At 48.8% G+C, this 20,937-nt stretch overlaps 1 protein-coding gene across 4 annotated transcripts in view; it reads left to right on the top strand.

Moving 5' to 3' along the window:
• The window catches only part of FUBP3 (far upstream element binding protein 3), a 51,823-nt gene that overhangs the window by 24,760 nt on the left and 6,126 nt on the right, over positions 1–20,937 (top strand). For 2 of the 4 annotated variants that reach the window (XM_036261312.1, XM_036261310.1), the window contains exons 3-14: positions 903–936; positions 3,740–3,789; positions 4,143–4,214; positions 5,477–5,534; positions 7,486–7,648; positions 8,768–8,866; positions 11,289–11,393; positions 12,443–12,545; positions 13,829–13,929; positions 16,153–16,294; positions 19,734–19,894; positions 20,615–20,688. In XM_036261312.1, coding sequence (XP_036117205.1) covers positions 903–936; positions 3,740–3,789; positions 4,143–4,214; positions 5,477–5,534; positions 7,486–7,648; positions 8,768–8,866; positions 11,289–11,393; positions 12,443–12,545; positions 13,829–13,929; positions 16,153–16,294; positions 19,734–19,894; positions 20,615–20,688 — 1,162 coding nt within the window. The remainder of the gene's footprint in view (positions 1–902; positions 937–3,739; positions 3,790–4,142; positions 4,215–5,476; positions 5,535–7,485; positions 7,649–8,767; positions 8,867–11,288; positions 11,394–12,442; positions 12,546–13,828; positions 13,930–16,152; positions 16,295–19,733; positions 19,895–20,614; positions 20,689–20,937) is intronic. The other 2 variants (XM_036261311.1, XM_036261313.1) reach the window with 2 other exon arrangements.

Genomic DNA, 20,937 nt, shown 5'->3' with positions numbered 1-20,937 from the left:
TCACCTCCTTCTATGCAGCTTGTAACTTCCCCAGGGATGGTTTCGAATGCTCTCGTTAGCACAGCGTGAGGTTCATTCAGTGCGCCCTCATGGTTGGGATGGACACTTCCTCCTTGTCTGGGATTCCTGGCTGCGTCTGCCCGAAGAGAAACACCAGGCGGTTTTGCTGATGGCGGCGAAGGAGAGCTCAGCAATAGCTGAGAGAGAAGAAAACTGAAACCGATGTGGAGCTAAAGTGACTCTGTGGGAATGTGATTAGAGTTGGCTTTCACAATAAGAGGCTGGCTGGCACTGTTGTCTCTGTGAAATGGGCTTAACAGGCAGTTGTTCGTTCTCCGAGTCTTACCGCTACGGTAGGTCAGTGAGGAGGCCAGGGAGGGGGCAGGCCAGGTCCTCTCCTTGAGTTCCTGCTCCTGGGAGGCTAGGGGGTGGGAGACGCCCACGGCTGGCGGGAACATGTGTGCACGGTCGCGTGGCCGCAGCTGCCGTGGGGCAGTCCTTAACAATGGGGCTAGCAGGGCAGATCTCATTTGTTGCAAAAGAGAAAGAAGAGACCCTCAATGTCTTTACACGGAGTTTGGATCCAGAGCAGGAGGGAGGGAAGAAGTGAGAGGGATTTAGGCAAGCAGGATTTTCTCCCAGGCTTCTCAGCATGTGAACACACAGATCAATTTCCTATCCTGCGTTCAGCTGGACACTGGGTTAGAGACTGTTGATCAAGATGTCCCCTCCTGTTTCATATCATATAACGCATTCATTTCGGCCACTGAGCCTAAATTACTATTTGCTTTCTTTCTGCCTTTCTTTATTTCCCCTTGAAATGGTAAGAACTTGTGTAAGGATGCAGTTAGTTTATCCGTGCTAATGCTTTGATTTTTCTTTTCTCTTTCTCTTTGCCACAGTAGGTAACCAGTTAGGGGCCTTGGTACATCAAAGGTAAGCAGTGGGTTATGTTTTATTATTTATTGATCATTTCTAATTGTTTATTGATCCACCATCTGTACTAGAGTGTTAGAAAGTCAGAGGTTGAGAGTATGAAAAACCATGGGCTAGATTTCTTTAAGCCTCAAGTTTTTTGTAGCCCTTTCCAATGTAAGCCCAAAACTAACACGACATATTAAAAATCAGCCGTTAGTGGATGTAAACCTGAAACACTTCTAGAATGTCAGTTTCTCCTCCTGCCAACATACATTTAATTTAAAATGAGAGAATGAAATATCCCCTTCTGTTTTGATGGTTTTTCCACTGTTTTATGAATCCTTAAACTCTTTTTCTCAAGTGAAGATATAGCTTTGGGTCCTCAAGGAATCATGAGCCTAGGAAGCCAAGAGCCTGGGTCCCATCTCCTGCCATAGTGATAGCGACTTGCCAGAGAACGAACCTCTAATTTAAAGTACCCAGTGGATTTCCTGCCTCGGTTTCCCCTCACAGCCTTACCTTAAACATTGAGGATTGGAAAGACAAAAAGATCTCTGGGCTTTAAAAAGACCAATATGTAAGATAGGGTATTTTTGGTCACAGTGTTACCCTTTAAAAAGGATAAAATATACAGGAACTCTGTGCCTCAGCTTCTCCTTATAATGGATGAAATTGTGTGTTTTGTGTCTGTTACTGTAACATATTATCCTTAACCATCACCAGCAATGATATAATTTTATCCTCTTGTATACTATACAAATGTTTGGGAGTTTCTAGAACTCACCAGGCATCAGTTAAAAGATTTATCCTGTTTTTGTTGCTGTTGTTTCCTTGTTTTTAATGAATTAAAATAATTTAAATGAAGTTGTTAGTATCACATGTAATTTTTCTATAAAGCCATAATTAATCAGGATTTTACTTTCCAAAATGCTTATACTTTGTGCATTATACAAGTTTCATCCTTGCATTTAAAATCGAGCTTTGTCTTGCTGGAGGCCCAAAGCAGTCCATCTTGATATGCTTCCTCTTTAGTGAGAGTCTGTGTAAAATGTTCCCGAAGGCTGAGGAGCTGCCTGAGTTTGTGATGTTTTGTATTGTGACAGTGTTGACCCTCTTCTAGTAAATCCCCAGTAATATTTTCTGAGAATGCACAGTTTGGGCTACCCACATGAGCAGCAATCTCAGAGCTACACAGACAGGAGCACTGTTACCCTTCATCACGGTCAGGAACACATCCCAACAGACCCACGCCTAGTGCACGATGTGTTAGGCCAGCAGAACTTCGGCATCATTGTCCACAGTGTTACTGGTTAGGAAGCGCAGACATACCTGACTTTGTGGTGAACCGGAGATCCCAAGAGGCAGAGAAAGTCCCTGGGCATATATAAACCTGAGGATGTAAACTCCACGAGGAGAAGACGGTTTGCTCCCATCATAATGATACAGTGGCAAGTGCTATTTATGCTATAGCATTTCTTCTAAGTGCTGCACTCTCCTAAAAACACGCACTTCGTTCCATTCTTTCCATGATGGGTAAAAATCCAGCTGTGTGAGAGATGTTTAAAAATGCTTACCTTTTTTAAAAAACTACTTGCATTTAGCTTTCTCCTAAGATAAATGTTTAGATTTAATTGCTTCCTGGAGTGTTGGGCAAATTGGATATTGTCCACAATACACTATATGGCAAATTTGAAGGTTTGTTTGAAAGAGCCAGTACAGTAGTTGTTTAGAAAAAGAAAGAAAGCACATAATGGATGGGATAGCATTTAACAGAAGTACCTTGTAGAGTAACTGAGGTCATCATTCTGTCCTGGTCAACACTGATTAGGCCTCCACTGAATACTGGCTCCCATTTGGGGCGTCTCACCCTAAAAGACAGAAAAATTAGAGGGAGGCCAGAAAGCAACACAAAGATGGGGAAACAAGGAATGCTGAAGAAAAGCTGGGAATTTTCCGTCTAGAAAGGACTCCAGAAAGAAGTCTAAATTCCATGACCCCTTCCCCATGCCCCCCAGGATCTGTAAGCGTCCTGGGACCGATGGCCCACTCAGCACTTGGCAAGCTTTTGAACATCTGTAGCTGAGTGAGGAAAGGCAGCTGTGAGAGGGTTGACAGTTTTAATGAAAACCCAAAGTCCTCCTCTGACACAAGTGATGGAGGCTTGGAGCTTAGTTTTTGTTGGCGTATTTGTTTTGAGAGAAACATCGATTTACTGTTTCATTTATTTATGCATTCATTGGTTGATTCTTGTATGTGCCCTGACCAAGAATTGAACCCCCAACCTTGGCATATCGGGACCAAGCTCTGACCCACCTGAGCTGCCCTGCCAGGGCAAGGCTTGGATCTTTTTATTTATTTATTTTTATTTATTTATTTTTTTATCCTCACCCGAGGACATTTTTCCATTCTTTGTTCAGGTAGAGTGGGAGGGAGAGAGAGGAACAGAGAGAGAGAGAGAAACATCGATGCGAAAGGGACACATCGAGTGGCTGCCACCCGCACAACCGACCAGGGCCGGGGACAAACTGCAACCGAGGTACATGCCCTTAGCGGGAACCGAACCCGGGTCTCTCAGGACCGCAGGCCGACGCTCTAACCGCTGAACCAAACCGGCCAGGGCAAGGCTTGGATCTTTTTAAAGAGTGATTGACCAAGAGGTTCATTAGATGATGCTCTTTGTAGATGGTTGTGGACTTGGCCAAGTTGGCATGATTTCTTATAAGTCTTTGTCTTCCAGCATGGCTAGTATGGGAAATTTGGGAAACCTAAAATGGCTGTAGAATTCTCCTATATAGTTTTCCAAAATGTTCTTTGTTTTTAGGGCAGTAATAACAGAGGAATTCAAAGTGCCTGATAAAATGGTTGGATTTAGTAAGTATCCATGTGTTGCACTTTCCCCCAGCTCCTTTCTGTCCCTTTTATTTCCCTCTCCGCGTGGGTGTCACCTCTAGGAGAATGCTTTTGCACACTGTGTTCTCCAGCGTCTCCTCGTGCTGCCGGTTTCTCTCCAGGCCGAGGTCGTCCGCGCGCTGTCCCCCCACCCCACTCTCCTCACTCGAGCGCGCACACCCGTCTGCTGCTTCACGTGCGATTGCATGGGCTCGCTGAGGCCAAGCTGACCCATGGCGCTGTGAGCCGAGTGTGAATGTCCGCTGAATGGAGTCATCCGTGCATGGTTAAATGCGGAGCAGGGGCATATTCTGACCCTGTTCAATTTGTTTCAGTTATTGGCAGGGGAGGTGAGCAGATTTCACGGATTCAAGCAGAATCTGGTTGCAAAATTCAGATTGCTTCAGGTAAGGGCTTTTTTTTTCATAGATCTTAGTTTGGTAGAAATCATTGTTTTGCAAAGTTTTCCAGATTCAGTACTTTGCTTGTTGCTAGAAGTGTAGGAACATGGGTAAGTATATATAATTACTGATTTTCCCTCGCTTCTGGAGCCGGACTCCCAGAAGAGAACCAGAGCAGAAGCGGGCTCAGAGACAAGGCTGCCCCTCTGACCTCGTGGGGAGACCCTCCCCAGTTCTGTGGCCTGGCCTGGCCCCTCCCAACCACCTGCCACTCTAGGACCTCTGTTTTCTGCACCAGAATGTTATGCCAGACACAGTGGGGCCTGCAGGAGTCCTGTGGCTTTGGGGTCACTCCTGGGAATTGCTCACCAGCTCCCCTGGATCAGAACATCCCTGCCCTTTGTGGAAAGAGGCCAGTTGGGGGCTCTGGCTAAATTAGCACATGTTGAACATAGTTCAGGATCTTTCCCAGCTGGGTCCATTTTGACTGCAATATGGAGAGAGACAGATTGGGGAAGAAGAGTTTATATTTTATTTATAGTTTTATCATCTAATTTGAGTTTGATCTCTTTCCATAGTGGAGGAGGGCGTTTGAAGGACATTTAACTAGAGAAATGTTTGTCATTTTAAATGATACTTACAGTGTCTTGAAGGCAGTAACTACTGTTAGCTATTTCTCTTTCTTTTTTGAGGAAGAATTTTAAGAGGCAGTATTTTTAGGAACAAAGTAAAGTGTCATATGTGATGTTGGAAAGTAAGACTTTCCTTTCTTGTCAGATGGCCCGGAACCAGTCCTACATAGATATCACTGATCTCTGGGGATGTTCATGCAATAACTGGTTGTAGTCCTGATGTGCATACCATGGAATTTCTTACTCGTGTACCTCAGAACTGTTTGCAAAACAACTGACCAGTGAACTGCTCTGCAGATTGAGAACTGAGGGACAGCGGGTTAAGGGACTCACGCACTTGCTAGCACACAGTGGGTCAGAAATGAAGCTGAAACTGGGAATTAGGACCAACTCACAAACCTCTGCTGCATTCTCCCACCTTACCCTAGGGATTTGTTTCTACTTTGAGAATCTTAGGGTGGAGCTACCAGCTTACTGTTCTGCCCACAAGCGGAAGCAGACTGTCTTTTTCTGGGAGCCTGGGCTTCTGTGGGGCCGGTGTAGGCACCAGCCCAGAGAGACAGCCTTACACAGAGGCAAGGTGCACGGTTGCCTGATGCCCACCAACACACCTCATCTTCTTGATTCTTCTTATAGAGAGTTCTGGGATTCCAGAGAGGCCCTGTGTACTTACCGGAACCCCAGAAAGTATTGAGTAAGTTTATTTTATTTACTTTTTCCTTTCACTCTTCTTCCTCCTTCCCCAAACGGGGAGAAATGGAAGGGCAAACTGTTATTGAACACTGTCGATCTGTGCTACAGTCTGGCCATAAAGCAGATGCTTCTGCAGAGAAGGGTTTAGGAGGGTGCCACACCAGGGAGATTCCCTGTCACCTTAAACACACCAGGTATCACCTTTTAAAAAAACCCTATAGAACTTCTCACAGCTGTCATAACACCTCCTTCTAAACCGGGTTCTAAGAGTATGCATCCTCCCTGAATGGTCTGATCACCTGACTTCTTCCTTGTTAATACCTCCTTTACCTGAACAGGTGTGGATTAGTGAGCCTATCACTTTGTGAACTGTTTAGAATCCTGGTACCAGGTTTTTTGCCTGGGGGTGATCCCATTGCCCTTCTGATACTTGTGAGCCAAATGAATGGACTCTTCCTGGCCATTGCTACGCTCGGAGGGCCATATGGACTGACTAGAGGGTGTTTCAACTTTTGGGGCCCCTATGACAGGCTGAAGACTAGTGTTGCATTCCTGCCACGTACACACATGCTCAGAGCCTTGTACCAGGTATAGGCCTCCTAAATCCAAGAGCCTCCTGGGAAAGGGGTGTATTCACTTAGCTTCTGCTCACTTTCCTCTTTCAGTCTGCTGAGCAGCGTTGCATTTGGGGCTAAGGGTGCTGAGATTATGTCTGGCTCAATGGGTAGGGCTATTTTATTGTTTCCATTTCTCAGGGAGTCTGGATGAGTTTAAACTCTCTTGTTTTGCAGTAACATTGCAGGCAGTGAACCAGAATAAATAACTGGCAGGAGTACATTATAGGCAAGCGAGATGGTTTTGCTGGAGTTCAGGCATTTTTCTTCCAGTATAGGTTAATCTAGTACACAAGCAAAATATTAAAAAGCTGTTGTAACTGAGGAGATACACAAGGCTGATGCTATACACAAAGACTCAATACCACAAAGGACAACATCTGTTTCCTGCCTTTTTCTTCTTTCTACTCTTCTATTCCTGCTTCCTGTTCTACCCAAGCAGTGAAGGCTGCGGGATTATAACTTGAGGAAGAAACAATTTTGCTTTCTTCAGTGCACAGTGTAGCCAGCCTGTTTAGTAGCTGAATTGTTTCCTATTAGAGGAACCAAAAAATAGATTGTACGTGGTGACTCGAAGAATAAAATAATGCAAATAACAGCCAGGGGAGATTCTGGTGCAGAAAAGGAATATGGCCCAATAAGATGACCTCAGTAGGCTGCGATGTGCTGTTTTGGCTTAGTAGCTTTCCTCCTCCCCCTCCAGATGAATCAGCACAAAACAGCATCGCATATGGAATGCAGGTCCTGCATCCGACATGCAAAACACAAAGCAGGTGTATATGACTAGAGCTGCATCAGGGCACTGCCGCCTCCGTTTTCCATCCCTTGAAACCAAGCTGGTGATTCGTAACTTTAGCTCAAAAGTCACAGAGCAGTCTGGTCGGTTATGGAGAAGACATTTGGAATTTTGGAATTCAAACAATTGACTACTAACCCTTGCTTTCTTTCTTCCCATCTTTCTCATTGCTCTCTCCTGCCCTTACTTAACAAGTGTATGTTGAGTGTGTACTCTCTGGATTGGGAAACAGCAAGATGCAGAGGTGACATTCTCATAGCAGAGACATGTTTGTGGCGTGAATACAAGACCCGAACTCAAGCAGAGGGCAGGCTTGAAAGAAAGGGGGCCGTGTCGGAATGTTGGTATTGTGTGCATTGTTTTTAACTTCCAGCCTAGTAGCGTGGCGGATGGCAGAGACCTCCTGGGTTGTGGGCAGGAGCTGGAGCTGGACGGAGGGCTGCTTGACTCCTTCAATGTCTCCCCTGGTGCTGTTCCCCTTTCGTGGTACCTGCAGCATTCATTTAATGCTGGTTTCCCTGTGGTTCTTTTCCCTCCCAAAGACAAGCCAAACGGCTCCTGGGGCAGATTGTGGACCGCTGTCGGAATGGACCTGGCTTTCATAACGACATGGACGGCAACAGCACGGTCCAGGAGATCCTCATCCCTGCAGCTAAAGTCGGGCTGGTCATTGGCAAAGGAGGGGAAACGATAAAGCAGTTGCAGGTATGTGAGCCCTTAGCAGAGGTCTTCATCTTCCTCACCTTCCAGGTTTGGGAGGTCGTCATGACTGACTTCCCCTGATGGATCTGGCTATGCCTACCACAGGCCAGAGCTCCCCGCAGAGCCCCTGCCCACGTGATCCCACGGTCCTCCCTTTGACAGCTGTTTTCTGGACATTTACTGTAGCCTGGCCTGAGCCTTCATGAACTTGTAGCAGCCATTGGGGCAGGGAAGCTCTGTTAGCGTCAAGTGACAGCATCCCTGATCCCTGGCTGCGTCCAGAGCCGGCAGCGCTCCGGCCGGCAGCTGTGTGAGCTCCCGAGCTTGTGCACTTTTCAGGGGCCTCACTAGTAATGAAGCTGCACTAATACCCCTTGGCTTGTCTTTAAATAAGACCCTTAGCACCGGGCCTGTTGCTGAGCCGATGCTCCTTGAGCATGGGCTGTGTGGCTCCAGAATCTCAGCCGAGATGCCTCAGAATCGACCACCCCAGCAAGTCCCTGGTGCACGCTGTAACCAAGTGCATATCTCCATAGTAAAACAAAGTAACAGTGACACTCAGGGAGAGAAACTAGAAATCTGCTTCCGTGAGTTCAGGTTCATTTTGCTGCCAAATTAGTTACAAACAAACTTTTCTTTCAGAGCTTTGGGGCTTTTGAAGTTGCAGGTCAGGGGTTGTGATCTGCCCATGTGCTGTCTCCTAGCCCAGTCCTCGGGCTGTGAAGGCACTAGTGTGGACTCGGGTTCAAGGTTCGGACTCTCAGAATCCAAATTCTGGCCCCACTCATCAGCTCTGGACAGCTCTAACCAGGCGATGCTAAATCGAGTGCCCAGCCAAGTGCCTAGCATTTCACAGAAAGGGCTTATTTATATTTCGATGTTCTAGAGACTGGAAAAGGAGGAGAGTTTGGGAGGTGGTTTCTGGATCACACTTGGAAGCTCGCTAGCATGGTCTGTACGTCAGCATTCTCAGGCCAGCTTCATGGGCCGGGTCAGAGGGCAGTGCCTTGTGGTAGGTGGGACATGTCTTGCTGTGGACGTGATCAGCCCCTTGCAGCTTCTCGTGCCCTCTGCATGCTCATCCACGGCCGTGAGTGCTGTATCGGCGTGTGTCCTCCACAGGAGCGGACGGGGGTGAAAATGGTCATGATCCAGGATGGCCCGTTGCCTACGGGAGCAGACAAGCCTCTTCGCATCACTGGAGACCCGTTTAAAGTACAGGTAGGGAAGAAACGATCAGGCAGGTCCTGGGTGTGACAAGGCGAGGGTTGTCTTGTTCAGTACCAGAGCCACCGGCCACATGTGGCTGTTTAATTCAAATGAAGTAAGAATTGAGTTCCCCATTTACACTGGCCATATTTCAAGCGCTCAAGGGCCACGTGAGGATGGTGGCTATGCCGTGGGCAGCATGTGTTCGGAACGTCTCTGTAAATGCAGGTTTTGTTGGATGACGTAGCACTGATCAGATGCAGTTTCGACTCGTTACCTGTGGTCAGCTCAGACGTAGGCTGCATTTGGCTTTTATTTGCTTGTTCTCGCAGCCCATTTTTGTAAGAGCTCCAGCTGGCATGAGAGGTAAGCTAAGGTGCCAGCACACCACAAGGCATATGTGTGCCCTCCTACCAAGCGTCCTGTGTTCTGAGCTCCTGGCCACAGAGGACAGTCCCAGTTGCTGAAAGAAGTGAGGGGCTTGGTTTTACATCCCCTGGGGTGGTTTTGCCCTCCAGCCCTTGCTGTTGGCAGGAACGTGCGTGGGCTGTGGATGTAGGGTGTGTCTCTGCCTGTGAAATAAAGTTGTTTCTGCCTGCTGCAGCCTGCCTGGCCTTTGCTGCATGTAGAGCTGCCGGTGACACTCCTTGGTGAGCCCGCCCGTCACCAACAGCTGGTCCTCTAGGAGCTTTGGGGCTTCGATGAGGTGGAGGTTTCCAGCCTCTGGCAAAATATTTCCTCCAGTTCTTAACACTGTCGTTCAGCTATACTCAAATTGATGTCGTTGTTTTTCAAGGTATGTGTGTAAAACAATGGTTTCAAAACAGGATTGAGGACAGTGATTACAGTGGCTTCTCCCCTTAGGCCCCAGTGGGTGATGGAGCCCTTCACTGCCCTCCTGCAGGCCGGGTCCCCAGTGCCTTCCTCCCACGGGGTTCCTACTGTCTTTGAATGTGGGCTTTGAAAAGTCAGGTGGCCTCTAATTTTTCCTCTATTGGCTCACCCAGTTCGGCCTGCGGACTCCCCAGTGTGGTGTCGGGGAACTCTCTCTGGAGGGTGCCGCGCAGCAGAGCGCCTGCCTCCCAGGAGCCCTCCCCACTGCCTTCTCTTTTTTTTTTTTAACCTTTTTTTATCCTCACCCGAGGTCCTTTTTCCACTTTTTATTCAGGTAGAGTGGGAGGGAGAGAGAGGAAGAGAGAGAGAGAGAAACATCGATGTGAAAGGAACACATCGAGTGGCTGCCACCCGCACAACCGACCAGGGCCGGGGACAAACTGCAGCCGAGGTACGCGCCCTTAGCGGGAACCGAACCCGGGTCTCTCGGGATCGCAGGCCAACGCTCTAACTGCTGAGCCAAACTGGCCAGGGCTGTGTTGTTGTTTTTTTTTAATGTATTCCACTTTTTTATTTGGGAGACTCTATTGTATTTAGACTGTTGTATGTTTGGGGTGTTTTTTCTCTCCAACTTTCTATTGTGAGAAACTTCAAAAGAAAAGTTGAAAAGCTAGTAGAGCAAGTACCTATGTAACCTCATTCTACCTGTCGTTTTGCCGTTTGTATGCATGCACATGTGTTTATTTTGCTTTGCCATTTATAAGTAAGTGGCAGGTATTATGACTCCCCACCCCTAAGTCCTACAGCATGCGTCTCCTAAGAATAAGAACTTTCAGCTATACAACCAGGTCGGAGAAAATAACAGTAATCCCATAATATCATCTTGCGCCAGTCCCTATTCTGAGTTCTCTAAATGTCCTGAGACTTTAATTGCTGCTTGGGGATTGGGCAGGGAGGATTGTTTTGGTTTGGTTTGGTTTTTCCAGAACCAGGACTCAGTCTGGGTTCCCACATTACCTTGAGTTGTTAGATACGGTTGCTCCTTAGTGGACCGAGTTCGTGCTTTGGGGAGAAGATGCTGAATGTGTCTTGGAGATGTTCAGGTCTCTGGGTGGTCTTGCCAACCGGCAATTGGGGTATTTGATCTCTGAATGCGGAAGGTAATCTCAGGCTCCAGGGCTGCCTTTTCCCTTTACCTTCCTGGAACTCCTCTGCAATCGGACACCTTGGTGATTTCTCCTTTCTCCTGGCTCCTACCTACATTCAGAGCTCTCCGAAAACCCTCAGGGCGACAGTAATGAAGTTCAGACCCAGCACAAATGTGCTGACCCTACTGTGGCTTTCAAGAGGGTGAACCCTTATCCGGGCATTTGGGGCAGTGTGACAAAAACGTCAGTTAAGATTTGATATATGCAACCCTCACCAGCAGCCTGCCTCTATCCCATATAATAATAGTAGTACAAGAAGGTCATTTTCCCCCAGCTGAGCGCCCTTTCTTGTTTCAAGATCAACATAAGGTTTGATCTTGAAATTTCATCTGGTGTCATGTCTTTTTTTAGGATTTTGTTTTCCATAATACCTTTTATCTGTGTTTACGCAGCAAGCAAGAGAAATGGTATTAGAGATCATCCGAGAAAAAGACCAAGCTGACTTTCGAGGTGTCCGCGGTGACTTCGCCTCCCGAATGGGAGGAGGCAGTATAGAGGTATGTTTCGATTACAGATTAGTAGGCAAATGAGATTAGGGTTAAGGTCCTAGGTCACATGTCCGTTGGCTCTTTAACCTTGAGCAATTTATCTAACTTTTGTCTCATCTGTGAAATTCTATGAGGACATTTGCTTCTCAGGCTGGGCTTGAGGACAGACTGGGACAGTCGGCCATAGTGAGGGGAGCCAGCTGCATGCTTTTCAGGGCGTGGGGCCATTCCCCTGGTTTTGAAGTTTTGTTTCAACGCTTATTCCACTGCCCAGGTGAAGACCAAAGTCCAAGTTTTCTTGGTGATCTGTGTTGTGATTGTATCAAACTTGGAAGCCAGATTGATTGGTGAGGTGGAATGGGATCAAAATCTATCCTTTAGGTTGAAATTTTGATATATGCTACCGTGTGGATGGACCTGCAAACATTGTGCTTATAAAATAAGCCAGCTACAGAAGGACAGATATTGTGTGATTCCACTTATACCTGGAATAGGCAAATCCCTAGAGACAGAAAATAGAAAGGAGGTTATCAGGGGCGGGGAAAGGAGGAGTTACTACTTAATGGGGACACAGGGTTTTCATTAGGTATGATGAAAGGTCTGGGTTACAGAGATCTGTGATGGTTACACAATATTGTGAATGTGTTTAATGCCATTGAATTGTATCATTATGAATGGTGAAGATGATAACTATTGCGTTATGTGTAATTTACCATAATGAAAAACATATTTTAAAGGACCACTAGTATAATGAATGTATATGTTATAGTTATGCTTATTTCAAAGAATTTGTAAGATAAATTTGTCATTTTAAATCTATTATCTATGTATAAGGTTTATTCTTGCTTTACTTCATTTTTATATATTTTGATCAAATCTCAGATTTACTGGATGCATTTATCAGACAGAAATGCAATCATTAACCACAAAATCATTCTTAAAAGGGAAAAAATATGCTTTATTATATAACTTCCAAGAATGCACCGTAACATGCACACACATCCACTGAGTAAAGACAGGTTTGCCGAACTCTCTGATGAGGTTTTCTCATTGCTTAGGTGTCTGTGCCTAGGTTTGCTGTTGGGATTGTAATAGGAAGAAATGGGGAAATGATCAAAAAGATCCAGAATGATGCTGGTGTGAGGATTCAGTTCAAACCAGGTTGGTTTTTGTTTTTTTTTTATCATTTTCAAAAACCCTTTAGAAAACACCTTACAAAAGAAGGACTTTGTAACGAGCCCTTTTATGTTCTTTTCTTTCTTTCTCTCTCCCTTTCTCTAGCTCTGTCTCTTTTTCTCTCTTTTGCAACATCCTGTTACCAAATCACCATCCTAGGTTGCTCCTCGGGGCCCTCATTTCTTTCTCTGGATTCACTGGCCTGGTTCTCCTTGTGCCCAGACACGCTGGCCCAGGGCCTCCAGGCCCCTCTCCCTGCCCTCAGCCCCAGAACAGCAACGTTGGGGAGATCAGTGTAGCATTTTCAGCTTTCAGTTTGGCCAAGTAAAATCTGTTGTTTTGATTTTATAAAATTAAAGATAACTTTTAAAATGATAAAAAGGACAAATGTTTTAGAATAAAGGACAATTTTTTAAATGTTATAAGTTTATAAGGGAAATTATCTACAGTATCTTTATTTTTCTTATTCTCTAAATGGAAAAACATCATGATGGGCTGATTTTTGGAAAATATTGTCATAGCTCTGTTTTCCTTGTTTCTTGTTTGTTTGTTTTTATATTGTTTAATGATACCTCATAATTTATTTATTATTTACTTATTTTTTTGTTAAGCCTCACCCGAAGATATTTTTTCCTTGATCCTTTAGGGAGATTAGAAGGGAGAGAGGAAAAGAGAGACATATTAATTGGTTGCCTCCCATACGACCCCGACCCAGGGCCAGGATCAAACCTGCAACCCAGGTACCTGCCCTTGACTGGAATTGAACCCAAGACCCTCTGGTCCTCAGGCCGATGCTCTAACTGCTGAGCCAAACTGGCCAGGGCAATATCTCCTTTAAATGTCTGTAATTGGATAAGTATTGGCATGGGCCGTGCAAAAAGATGTAGCCATACACATTTCCCTGCCCAAAAGATGCCCTAAGTCTGGTAATACTTTTACCTCTTTGGCACTGGTAGGAATATAGATTGCAAATCAGATTGACCTTTTTTAAATATATATTTTTATTGATTTTTAGGGAAAGAGGAAGGGAGGGGGGAGAGAGAGAGAAACATCTGTGTGAGAGAGAAACATTGATCAGTTGCCTTCGTATGCACCCTGACCAGGGATCGAAACTGCAGCCAGGGCACATGTCCTGATCGAAACTGAAGCAGTGAACTTTCTGGTGTGTGGGATGATGCTCAGCCAGCTGAGCCACACCTGCCAGGGGTGACCTCTGTCTCTTTCTTAAGTTGGACTTTTCTAATCCCAGCTGTCACCTTGTTCTACAGACGATGGTATTAGTCCAGAGAGAGCTGCCCAGGTCATGGGACCCCCGGACCGATGTCAGCATGCAGCACACGTCATCAACGAGCTTATTCTTACAGCCCAGGTGAGTCCTGCTGTTTGGATTCACCTTAGTCGCAATAGCAGCAGGTGCCACATGGGGCTCTGGGGCAATACATAGAGCAGCCCCTCTAGTCATGGGAAGCAGTGCTGGCCAGTGATCACCCTTCACATGCATAGCCAGGGGTTGCTCTACAGCTGCTGCTTTCCTGCTAGTTCATTCCTCTTCTGCCTTTGTTGTTCCAGAGTCTAGATTTTCTGACTCTATTTGGAAGGAAATACAGGGCAGATCATCAAGTTTCAAACAGTTGAGTCTACTTAATTTATAACTATAAGGAAAATATAACCTTAGCTTTAGAAAGCCCTTCAGGATCCTGTAGAGTCTGAAAGCGGTCTTCGTGCACACTGTCGCAGGGGATGTGAGCAGGCTTGTGCAACGTTAGCACCGCCATCTGCCCCTGCTGCCAGGTGCTCTGGGGAACCGCTGGACCTGACGGTAGGTTGGCACATCCCCCAGGTCTGTAGGACTGAGGAATTTTGAGAATGGTTGGAGATGAAGAAAGAAGTGTTAGAAATTATCATCATCGCTCTGCCATTAGCCATGTGACCTTGGACAAGCCTTTGAACCTCTGTAGGCCAAGTATTCTCAACAGCAAACAGGGTTTTGCACCAGGTGGTCCCCTAAGTCATCTGGGAGTACATGCGGAAGTAGTGAATTTGTAGACCCCTACCTAGATCTACTAAATCAAAATATCCAAGATGTGGTCTTGGGTCTCAGCTGGCATCCCAGGTAGTTCTTAGGATTAGACAACTTCCCCAAAGAGTCACTAAATGATCTCTCATTTTTACTAGTAAGAGGTCATGAACCCAGGACTGAAAAGGCTGAGCTGATTAGGAGGCAGTCTTGTCTTTGAGACTCTGGCACACCCAGCATATTGGCTGTGTGCGTGTGTTTTAACAAATCTCTAAATTACCTTGTTTACTTGTCATTTGTCTCTCATAGAAGTGGAGTGCCGGAAGGAAGCACTGCGCTGATCTCTGCTCTCTGCTGGTTTAGGTTCCGGGCGAACGTTCTGTTTTCTCTCAGTTGATGTGGGCAGGGTTTGCCAAACCTTTCTTCACCGTGTTGAGTCTCTGCTCAGCTTCTCCCTCCCGTGAAAGGGGCTCTCAGTTCAACTAGGTTTCCCTCCGTATTTAAACATGTAAATGCTGCAGCTCCGAAGGGACTCGGGACAAAGTCTGGAATGAAATGTGTTGCCCTCAGATGAAAGGAATCTTCCGTTACGTGTCGGTGTGAGGTTTGCTCTCTGCTGGGAGGACTGAGGATGAGTCAGCCTTCTCCAGCCCCAGACCATGCGCTGCAGCCTGCTTGTTTCCGCCCTCTTTTGGGGAGTGGGACAACCAGTTTTTCTTTAAAATCCTTTCACACTTGCCCTGGCCGGTTTGGCTCAGTGGTTAGAGCGTCGGCCCGCCGACCAGAGAGTCCCGGGCTCGGTTCCCGCTAAGGGCACATACCTCGGTTGCGGTTGGTCCCCTGCCCCAGTTGGGGTTGTGCGGGTGCAGCCAGTCGATATGTCTCTCTCACGTCAATGTTTCTCTTTCTCTCTCTCCCTCCCTCTCTCTCTCCCTCCCTTCTTCCCTCTGTCCCTTCTGCTCTATCTGAAGATGAATGCAAAAATGTCCTTGGGTGAGGATTAAAAAAAAATCCTTTCCCCCTTTTTGCTGTTTGGATTGCAAGGTGTTGTGACCCATGTAGCAATGTCTGAATTGTTCTTTATAGCAGCCTGATCCGGGAAGGGTCAAAAGTCGTACATTGTCATTCATGTGTTACTTCAAATGGTCATGGCTCTTCAGCGTCTAGTATCTGGTTTCTGATAGGCCCAGCATGTTAGCCCCAGGAAAGGGCAGCTCAGCATGGAGAAGAAAGTCAGCCCCTGACCCTATAGATTAGAGCCCAGTGATGCAGACTGCGGAGGAAGGGCACTGGGCTTCAGACCTGGGGGTTTAGATCCGGCTGCCTGTTTTCGTCAGGCTCTCTGTGCTGTTTATGTAACCACGTGCATTTATCTGCACATGTGCTCCTTGAACGCACCTGTGATTTGTGTTAATTCTGCTTTTAAAGAGCACTTCAGAGTCTGCAGTGTGGAATGTGCTCAGGTTCTGGTCTGTGACACTGATCACGTCCTGCCACTCGACCTCCCCCCTGGAGATGAGAAGGGGTGCTGGTGGCAGGGGCAGAAATCCCACTTGCGCTTTGCTTCTTTCCCAGGAAAGAGATGGCTTCGGAGGCCTCGCAGTAGCCAGAGGCCGAGGCCGTGGCCGTGGCGACTGGAGCATGGGAACCCCTGGCGGCATCCAGGAGATAACATACACAGTACCAGCTGATAAGTGCGGCCTCGTCATAGGCAAAGGTAGGGGGCAGCTCTTTAACCCGAGAGCACACAGGTCACATTCCTCAGAGCATGAAGTCAAGCCTGTTTGCTGCACTCGACAAGGTACCAAATCTGTGGCATCAGCTGCCTCTGCGGAGCCCTGCTGGGCACGGGTCTGCTCGTGAGCGGGGCGATGGGCACGTGCCCACGATAAGTAGGACCCACTGCCTGTTGGAGCAACTTAGTTGTGAAAAGGCTGAATGTTTGCCTTTGAGTGTTTGTTGACCAACTGATTAGTAATTAACGCATCTCCAAGGAGCTTAGGACGGTAAAGATAATTTCCTCAAGTGAAGGTTGCTCTCTGAAGGGTGTGTCCCTTTTCCTCCCTGGATTTGGTCTTATTGACACTGGTTTTTATTCTTTCAACACATTCACTGTGAGTAACGGACGCCCTGTGGAGGGGAATAAAACTGATTTGTTAGTTGTTTCTAGGCCTTTCAGAGAATATTAGGTCAAACCCTTGTTAATGGCTGGTGTGCTCCTCTCGCCCTTTCAGTGAGAAGCAAGGGGGGAGCAGGCAGGTTTCTAGCCCCTCGGGCTGGTTCGGCAGGGCCGGCCCGGCCTGGGACCTGAAAGGCTATGGGCAGATCTGGGGCTCACAGGGCCCACGGGAGCCTCACATCTAGTGTGGGGTGTTGTATTTGGGGGGATAATCTCCCCCCAGAGCCTCTCCAGTCTCTGTGCTCACCAGGCCTGTCGGCTGCAGAAGGTTGCTAGCACGCCACGGGATGTGACGTGGGAGTGTCTCCTCCACAGACAGCTGAGACCACTGCGGCACATCCTCGCGAGTGGGCGCGGGTGGGGCTCCTCCTGCCCTGCCATCACCTCCCCGCCTCGGCCTCGGCCCTGCCGTGGACATTGTCCCGTGCTCTTTCCAAACGTTTATGTCCTGTACCTGTGCTGCTTTGAGATTCTCACTGGTGGTAGGAACAAGGTGGGCTCGTTCTAATTGTTGGCAGGGTGCCCCTGCTGAGAAGTGTTCTCTGGACATTGTTAGCTGCCCAAATGCTGTGATAGGTCAGACCCACGCCCAGCCCTGCAACTTGACTGCCTCAGGAGTCCGTGCCTTTGGTGCCTGAAGGTTGGAAACATCTTTATCAGCGAGGTTTTCGTGTGAACGTGAGTCTCTAGACAGCAGTGTCCGCCTGCCTTCTTTGGGACAGTCCTCGTAGTCAGGAGACTCGGTGTTCACAGGAAGCCTGTCTTGGCTCATCTGCTGCAGAGTTGTCCTGAGGGATCCCCAGAGGAAGAGGTGGCAGCCGCAGGCACAGCCCCTGACACTGCATCCAGTGTTCCAGTTGCAGCCTGGACAAACCCAGGAAAAGATTTGTTGGGGGTAGGGGACTTTCTATACCCCCCATCCTGCCAAGAGCTGGGTATGAGGTGCTCCTCCTTGGGAAAGATTTGTGGATGGGGGTAGTGAGGGAGAGGGGGGAGTCACACGCAGTCCGGCCCTGCTCCTCCTGCTCCCCTTGCTCCCCTTGCTCCCCCTGCTCCAGCCCTTGCACAGACGCTTCGCCTCCCCGGGCCCCTGCTGGATTTCCATGATAAATACAGCAACAGTGACAGATAGTGTGGCCAGCTCTGCTCTTGTCAGCCAGGCCTTTTAGCAGATTTGATTAATTGCTTTACGATTTCACGACCAGCTGAGGGTGGGGGGCACTGGTGGGTGGCTTCTGCCTCCCATCAGGTGGAAGAATGGAGCAGGCTGCTGAATGAGTCTATAGACAGCCACCATGTGCCAAGCTGGTGACCTCATTTTGAAGGAAGATAAACTTAAATTAACTCCTTCCGGCCCCATGCAGTTTTGTGGGGCCTCCTCACCTTATTAGCATGCTCCCAAGGCCTTGGAAGAAGGGCTATGGGGCTGCAGGGTCTCGGTCGCAGACACGCGCACCCCTCTAGTGCTCCTGCGCCACAGCCGAGTGGCGGCTGGGCGGAGGCTGGGAGTGCCGTGGAAAGGTATCCTCTGGGCTTTGCTCTCCATTGCTCCCCAGAAACGCTGTTGCCGAGGAGCTTTTCATGGTGCCGAGAAGATCAGATCCCCCGATGTATAAGGGCAGTAGTTGCAGGCCCTGCACTTACGTTGGCCACTGCTGTCCCTTGACAAGCATGTTTGCTGGAGGTGGAATCTGTAGGGACACTTATTTTTTTGCATTAGTCACTTATTTACTTTAAATCTGTCTTTATTGTTGAACGTATAAGATGTCCCCTCCTTTTTTCCCCTTTGACACCTTCCTCTCTGCCCCCCCATGCGAAACTGGCGTACTACCCAAGCCGATGTATACAAAGCTCTATCCGAGTGCCGTTTCCTTCCCCTAGTGTGGTCGCCACCTCCAGGAGGGACAGCTGGACCAGGCCCAGCTTTGCTTCTTGACCCCTGCAGAGTCCCATGGAGGGAACGGGGTGTCCCAGTTCAGCCCCGGCCTCTCAGTGGGGGTGGAGGGCAGGTTGGAGTGTCTGAAGGACTGTGGATGTTACAAGGAAATGACATGTCATGTGAGGTTAGTTTTGACTCCGGGCAGGGAGGGGTGACACAGAGACTGGCCTTTAGTCGTTGCTTTTGATCATGTGGGGCTCCCTGGTCCTCTGCACCGGATTTTCCACAGATTGTCTCTTTTTAATTTTGCAAAAATTCTGCTACAAGTTTTCTTTGTATTCTGGCTCCCCCCCAAATTGAGCAGAGCTGATCTGTAAGTTCTGTGAAATTTCAAAAGAAGAATCAAACCATTGTTACACTGGGGGAGCTTTTGTTACACAAATTTCATTAAGAGACTGGGACTGTCACAGGTTTTTCAAAGAGTCCAACTAAATTTTCATTAGCCCGGCTCCACCCAGGCCTCTGTGACCCCCATCCTCCGGCTGCCTCTCTGTCTAGACCTGTCCCCCGCCCCATGGTGGAGGCAGGGACTCGAGAAGTGACAGGATGGGATATTAAAGGCCCGAGTGGGCTCCCGGCATTGTTGGGGCCTGTGGCCGTCTGTTTGACCTGTGGAGGGAGGGGGAGCAGCAGTGTGGTGGCCCATGCCGGGCTGAAGGACCCCATTGTGCCATGGAGGGGCCAGCAGGTCGCAGTTCTGGTCCTGAGAAGGGTGGGGTGCTGGCCTCCAGGGGCTGAGCTCCACTGTGTGCAGATCCCTGGGCCTCAGCCCAGGCCTGGTGCCTGGCCTCTGCCAGGACACAGAAACCAGCAGGTGCCACATGGTGTCTGCAGCGTCAGCCTGCCTCTAGAGAAGGACCAGCTTCACGTCCTACGTCCTAAGTCTGGTTTTGCAAATGAGAGAGCCCTGGTCATTGTAAAGTAAATAGAAAGCAGGTGCAGGAAATACCCTTTCCTTGGCTCCTGAGCAGAGGACTGCAGGCCGGTTGGGTTTGCCACCCTTTCCACTCACCCTGTCTTGTGCCCTCCTGCCTACAGGGGGCGAGAACATCAAAAGCATAAACCAGCAGTCTGGAGCACACGTGGAGCTGCAGCGGAACCCCCCTCCCAACACTGACCCCAACCTGCGAATATTCACCATCAGGGGTGTTCCTCAGCAGATCGAGGTGGCCAGACATCTCATAGATGAGAAAGTTGGTGTACGTACAAGGTCCTTTCCCCACCTGGCTTACTAATAACTGGATTTTCTGGTGGATGTCCAAGGTACCTGTTTTTCCCCAGAACCTTGTACTTCCTGCACCTTTCTAGTCCTCATATCACGTGAGGGCACATCCTCTCACTTTGCCGAGGGGGCAGGTTGGGGCCCAGGGGTACCAGGGCCAGGCCCAGGCTCGATGAAGGAACCTTCTGGCAGAACTCACCAAGGCCCCCAGCTCAGGCCCTAGAGCCGTGTCCCCCGCAGGCTTAGGTGAGCAGCTGGGGCAGCAGCCTTCCCTAGCACGGCCCAGGACCCGCTGGATCGCCCTGGCGGCCAGCCCTGCAGGCAGCTTTCATTGACTTTGGTTTAGTTTCAGGCGCCTCAAAGCAGATAAAGAAAGGGAGTGTTGATGGAGGACAGATGGGCCACTGCTCACCTCAGGGGACGTAGAATGGCAGAAAGAGCCATGGGCCAGCCTAAATTGACGGGAGAGTCAAGCAGGTTGGTCCCTACCCCCAGGGTGACATGTTAGGGCAGATGTGGTGGTGCCAGCATTGGCTGTGTGGTGGTATTGGTCACTCGGGGCAGAAGGAAGGCTAGTGTGAGTGCTGTAGGGCATCTTCCCTCCCCCCGACTCCCCGAGCTGTGGTCTGCCTTGGGGCTGGCGGAGGGCAGAGAGGCAGCCACAGGAAGTGAGAGCGCTCCCTCTGTGCCACGACAGGGCACCAGTCTAGGAGCGCCGGGAGCCTTTGGACAGAGCCCCTTCAGCCAGCCTCCTGCTGCACCTCATCAAAAGTGAGTCTCTACCTCGCCCCCACTGGAAGACTCCCTCCCTCCCAGGGGCCTTCCTTCCAGCTCCTTCTAGGGAGTGCCAGCCAGAAGCCCGAAGTCCTGGGTGGGTGTGGGCAGGGCTCCTCTGCTTCTCACCGGTGGTTCCTCCCCGGGGGCACAGGGTCTTCTGGTCACTGCCAGCATCCCTGAGGGGCCTTCACCGTCCTGGGGCTGCAGGGAGATTTTGTACAGCTCTTCCAGTGGTTGGGTCCT

The sequence above is a fragment of the Molossus molossus genome, unplaced genomic scaffold (assembly GCF_014108415.1).
Source record: "Molossus molossus isolate mMolMol1 unplaced genomic scaffold, mMolMol1.p scaffold_m16_p_14, whole genome shotgun sequence".
Lineage (NCBI taxonomy): Eukaryota > Metazoa > Chordata > Mammalia > Chiroptera > Molossidae > Molossus > Molossus molossus.
Note: the sequence above shows the minus strand (reverse complement) of the source record. Positions and strands in the feature narration are given on the sequence as shown.